Source organism: Austrofundulus limnaeus, unplaced genomic scaffold, assembly GCF_001266775.1.
Source record: "Austrofundulus limnaeus strain Quisiro unplaced genomic scaffold, Austrofundulus_limnaeus-1.0 Scaffold5, whole genome shotgun sequence".
NCBI classification, from domain to species: domain Eukaryota; kingdom Metazoa; phylum Chordata; class Actinopteri; order Cyprinodontiformes; family Rivulidae; genus Austrofundulus; species Austrofundulus limnaeus.
In genome coordinates, this window is record NW_013952407.1 from 1,323,951 (window position 1) to 1,329,148 (window position 5,198).

The window sequence follows — 5,198 nt, forward strand, 5'->3', positions numbered from 1 at the left end:
CCCCCACAAACTACGCCCATGGAACATATAACTTAATGAGTAATCAAGAAAACAACAAGGAAATTTAAACATCTAATAATAGATGCTTGTGCAGTCCCAGCTCCTGGTATTTATGTCTTTAGTATGTTCTGTAAATTGGACAAAAACACCATCAAAGTGAGAAAAGAAACACCAGTTGAAGCGTTCTCAAGGTGTTCAGACACAGTAAGCAGGGAGCGTGGAAAACTGACAGTCTAATGTATAGATGAGAATTTGTTCCTTCATAAACGTGCTCAGTCATTTAGTCTCTAACACTATAACACAGACAAACAGGACCCACCAATAGCCTGTCATTGGCATGGGACTGAAGGAAAAGTTGATGAATGTCACGTTGTGAGTCAAAAACAATGTTCTCATTCTCACAGCAGCCTGTGATGTCAGCAAATTGTGGGCTCATAAGGGGCCCATGGGAAGCTAAGGCTGAGAAGCCTGAGAAGGCTCCAGCTCTTCAGCGCACACACTTTGAAGCTCATGTGATTCACATAGTCCACACCCAGGCGCGCTCACCAGGTGGTGCGAGCATGTGTGTGTGTGTGTGTGTGTGAGTAAAGGCTCAGCGCTCTGTCGCTCCTCAAACCAGCAAGGCTCTCAGACAGCACCGCCACCGCCGCAGGAGACGGAGCGAGAGGATGTCCCCATTATCCACACCCTGCGCTGTCTTCTCACCACACCCTCCACATGTGAACGGTTCTCCCTCTGAACCGTGGCCATGGCCGCCAGCGCGCGCAAGCTTCTCAACCAGCCCCATGGCCGTGCACAAGTAAACAAAGTGTTGCAGATGCTCTGTTTTTGGCCCATCACTCACTCCAAACCTCACCGCACTAATTACTACCACTGATTGGAGCGGCGCACAATTATAGGAAGATGCGTGTTCAACAAAGGCAGCCACAGTGCCTTGTGCGAGCAGGCAGCGTTTATGGAAACTAATTTTAGTGTGAACTTTGCTTTGGTGCAACCAGCATCTCTGAGGCCGATGGTGCTCTTGCTCGAGTGCACTTAAGTAACAGAGATCTGCGTGCCGCTGTGGAATATCATTAAGAAGTACAGTATGTTTTATTAGCGGCTAATCCAATTTGCCCAGGGCTTCTCAGCACCCTATAAACATCTTTACTGTATCCCAAACATCAGCAGCGGTCTCTTTCTTCTGATCTTGCATTTAAATAAAAAACCTATTATACAGCAAAAAAATTGTGGCATGGGAATCTCAAAGGGAATGGCTTACAGGGCTTCTCTAGCTGGTAGCAAACAAATGTTATTTTAAGAAAGCAGGTTTGGTATAATTTATGTGTAGTTAATTAAATCTCTTGTTGTTTGTGTCCTTTTAAGGTTCTGTAGTGGGTCTGGATTTTTCTTGCTAATTCTGTGTGTTAAGCAAAAATGTCAAATCTTCCAAAGCCCCCGCAGCATCTGAAACTGGAGGCACACCTTGTTTCAAATAAGGGTGGGAGTGATAACGAGGGGAGAGGGGAAAAAAAGGATGGATGAAACATAAATCTGCTGTGTAGTCTAATTTGTTTGCAAACTTAGAGGCAAGGGTTTAGTGTGATCAAGTGATATTTCTCAAACTTTTAACTCTGTGCTGAAGATTTGTTTGCAGATTTGTTTAACTTGATCACACAGGACAGGGCTATTCAACTAAATCATTCCAGGGGCCACAGTTGATGCAGGCCAACAGCACAGGGGCCGAACATCCAGCAATTAAAGTCATTGTATAAATAAACCAATTCTTATAAAGGTCTGTTACATTTGAAATTGTTTATTTTGCTGCATTTAATCATGAATACAACATACAGAACTCTATGCAATAAAGGTAGTGATAATAAAGCAATATCAAAAACAAAAATAACACAGTATGCCTCATGTTTAACACAAATATTATTTTGACATCTCTGACTTGCCAAATTTTAAAARCAATTTTATTTTCACTTTCATACTTTTATCTTTCAACTGCCTATAGTTCATAAAAATGATTTCTGTAGACACCACAAATGTCTATGTCTAACTGAAAGAACTTGTAGTAATTAAAAAGAAAACCAGGAGTTTGTTCTTCAGAGATGAATGAACCAATTGGCGGGCCGAACTTTGGTCACTCGTGGGCTGGATGTGGCCTGCGYGCCACCAGWTGAATCGCCCTGATGTAGGATTTTTAATAATGAGATGAACTTTGTTTTTCTGCAGACTTCCCAAATGGAGAGAAGGTCTGTGCCAACCATGGGTTACATCACACACACGGTCAGTGCTCCCAGCTTGCATGGGAAAACGGTAAGACCTTCTGTAAATGTGACTTTCAGAATTTTTTTATTTTTATTTAATTAGTCTGCTGAATTGTAGGGGAAAGAATGAATAAAACTAGGTAACACTAACTAGTTGTAGAATCCAAAGCATTTGAATTAGTGAAACTTTGTGCAGCTGGTTTAATTTGTTCTTTTCAGACAGGAAGTGATCTTTAACCTTCTAATGAGTTCCATAATCTGACTCTAGAGTTCAAATTAAAACAGGACATTCGCCAGCAGTGCTCTGGCCTCTGTGCTGCTTGGCTCTCAAAGCTCTAAGCCACTGTTTCGCCCAGATGGTTATCAAGTATTTTCTCTCATCCCTCTGTACCTTCACTGGCCTTGTGGGCCTCCCTACCTTAAACCTTGGTTTGGCTACAGCCAGAGGAGCTGACTCTGCTCCTCATTCAACTTCGGAGGCACCAGGCCAAGATGGCTGGAGTGCATAGCCCCAGCAATGCGTTCGCTCATCTGCAGCACCACCAGCACAACGGCCTTCTGGGCCCCAGCATGCAGGTCAGGGAAACTCATTCTTCCCTAATGCGGCATTCTGCATCCCCTGCCAGTGCATCGTGCCCCCTCCCTCTCCCCAGCCATTCCTACACATTATCTCCCTGTCATGTTTACAGACTCTGCAGTCTCTTGGTACTGCTTGGTTGTCTGTGTTCATCCAGCCATTTTGGCATGTGCTGTATTGTACTTATTTACTACATTCATACCTTTGAAGCTATGCGCCACCTTTCTTAACATGATAATGCTTTCAGAGCTTTTGTGCAATTGTACCTTTAAAAGCAAAGGCAAAGGTTGTTAGTCATATTTAAAGGAGCAATATTATGAGTTTCTCAGGCATAAATTCTAATACTATACCACAATAAAGTATCTATGTCACCTTTAGTTGTTATTAAAATGCTGTTTTTATGTTTAAATAGAAAATAAACTTATCTTCTCGTCACTTCCTCTTCTAAACGCCTTGAAATTGGCCTCTGTCTCTTTAAGAATCACCTTCCGCTTCTGTCCCGTCCATTTCAGTGCGTGGGGGTGGGGGCGGCGCGCCATGATGCAGTTTACTTGGCATCTGAAAATACATTTCCTCAAAGGTATTTTGAATCTGAAAAGAGCTTCTCCAAGTGAGCAGTAGTGTCAAGAGCAGCAGACAGTTTAAGTTTCACTTTCACTTTGTTACTGCTGAGAGCCTGCAGGAGTCATGGGCGGGGTGTATGGGGTGGGGGGTGGGGAGTTGTGCTTCGTGATGAGGAAGCTCAACTTGGAGACACCTCCCGGGGGTGTTTCTGGTCCCCACCTGTCTTTTTGCTCCTCAGCATGGCTTCCTAAAAACYCTGCAGGATTTCTCAAACATGCATGAATGAGTCAGAGCAAGGCTTTGGGCATGTTTTTTTTATGAGAGTATAACATTATAACATGATATAAAACTCAAAAAAGTTGATTTTACATGATATTGCCCCTTTAAAGCATGTTGTTTGTCGTACGCATTTATATGACTTACCTTACTTTGCTTCAGAGATGCAACGTCTGTTACTGCATAACCACAAGAAGCAGAAACCACATTTGTATCTGTATGCGCTGATTATTCTGGAGTTATCATTCTGAAGCAGCCACCAGGCCACAGTCGTCTTCATGAGCCTGCGATGAAAATCCTCTGCAGGAACCACAGAGAAGCCGCAGTGCTGCTCAGTAATGACAACTCCACCCAGGTTCTGACATCTAATCATCCTTTGGCCATTCTCCATGCTCATGAGCAAATTAAAGCACTCAGCTTGACCACATGTCATGAACAGGACCTGCGTTGCTCAGTTGTTTAAGAGGTCACACGTGAGACATTAAACCAGTTTTTATAATGACCTAACTAGAGTTTAGCTTTACTAATTGCAGATAAAAAAAATACAGAGGTGGAAGTACTCTATAATTGAGACCAAGTTAATTAAAGTTCTGTTAGCAAAGCCTGAACGACAAGTAAAAACCTTAAGAGTCATCTGGTCACCTATTATTTCCTGCAGCATTATTTCAAATGACTTATCTCTCCACTGCTCATTTAAAGGCAGATGATACTTACATACAACTGAAGAAGGACCTGGAGTATCTAGATCTGAAGGTGGGCCCCAGCAAAGTAAATGCCACTTCATCCTTTTCATACTGTTCTATCATCTCCCCTCTGGTCTACAATCTGCTGCTGCCTCCAACATCTGCCTCCCTGTTTCTCTTCTCTGTTCTTGTCCCTCTGTTCTACCCTGTGCTTTCTGCTGAGTTTGTTTTTTTCTGGAAGAATATGTCTTTTAACAGGCCTCCGTTTCCAATTATTCGGTTGATGACTAAAGGTCTTCTTTTGCATTACTGATTAAAAGAATCCAGCGTATATTCCAGGGGAAACTGTGTTTGGGTTTTTGCTTAAATAAAAACCCAATGTTCAGTTTGTTATGAAAAGAATCTCCTGCAATTTCACATTGCACACTTGTGAGGCTACTAATATTTAGAGGTGCAACAATACATGCGTCTGAATCGAACCGTTTAATACAGTGCTCTAGGTTCACTACCCACAATGTATTGAACAATACAATTTTTCAAAATTTATTTCATCAACTTGTCTTCTGAAGATGCTCTGTGTTGAACACTTAGTGGATCTGTGTTCGACTACTCCACCTAGGCTACTTTGTCGAGCGCAGATCCACTGAGAAACTTGATATATCAGCAACACTTACATTAAAAACGGTACTTTTCGAGGTTAAACAAATGTTCATAATTAATTTCAATAAATTACTAGTTAATAAGTGTATGGAAATTTCTCTTTTATTTTTGTATCTAAAAAATATGTGCAGTGGGTAAAATAAGTATTGAACACGTCACCATTTTTCTCAGTAAATATATTACAAG

General features: G+C 41.9%; 1 protein-coding gene across 1 annotated transcript in view; it reads left to right on the top strand.

Moving 5' to 3' along the window:
* Positions 1 to 5,198, top strand: part of plekha7b (pleckstrin homology domain containing, family A member 7b) — an 80,562-nt gene that overhangs the window by 49,342 nt on the left and 26,022 nt on the right. The window contains exons 12-14 of the mRNA XM_014026524.1: positions 2,218 to 2,301; positions 2,694 to 2,828; positions 4,369 to 4,422. Coding sequence (XP_013881978.1) covers positions 2,218 to 2,301; positions 2,694 to 2,828; positions 4,369 to 4,422 — 273 coding nt within the window. The remainder of the gene's footprint in view (positions 1 to 2,217; positions 2,302 to 2,693; positions 2,829 to 4,368; positions 4,423 to 5,198) is intronic.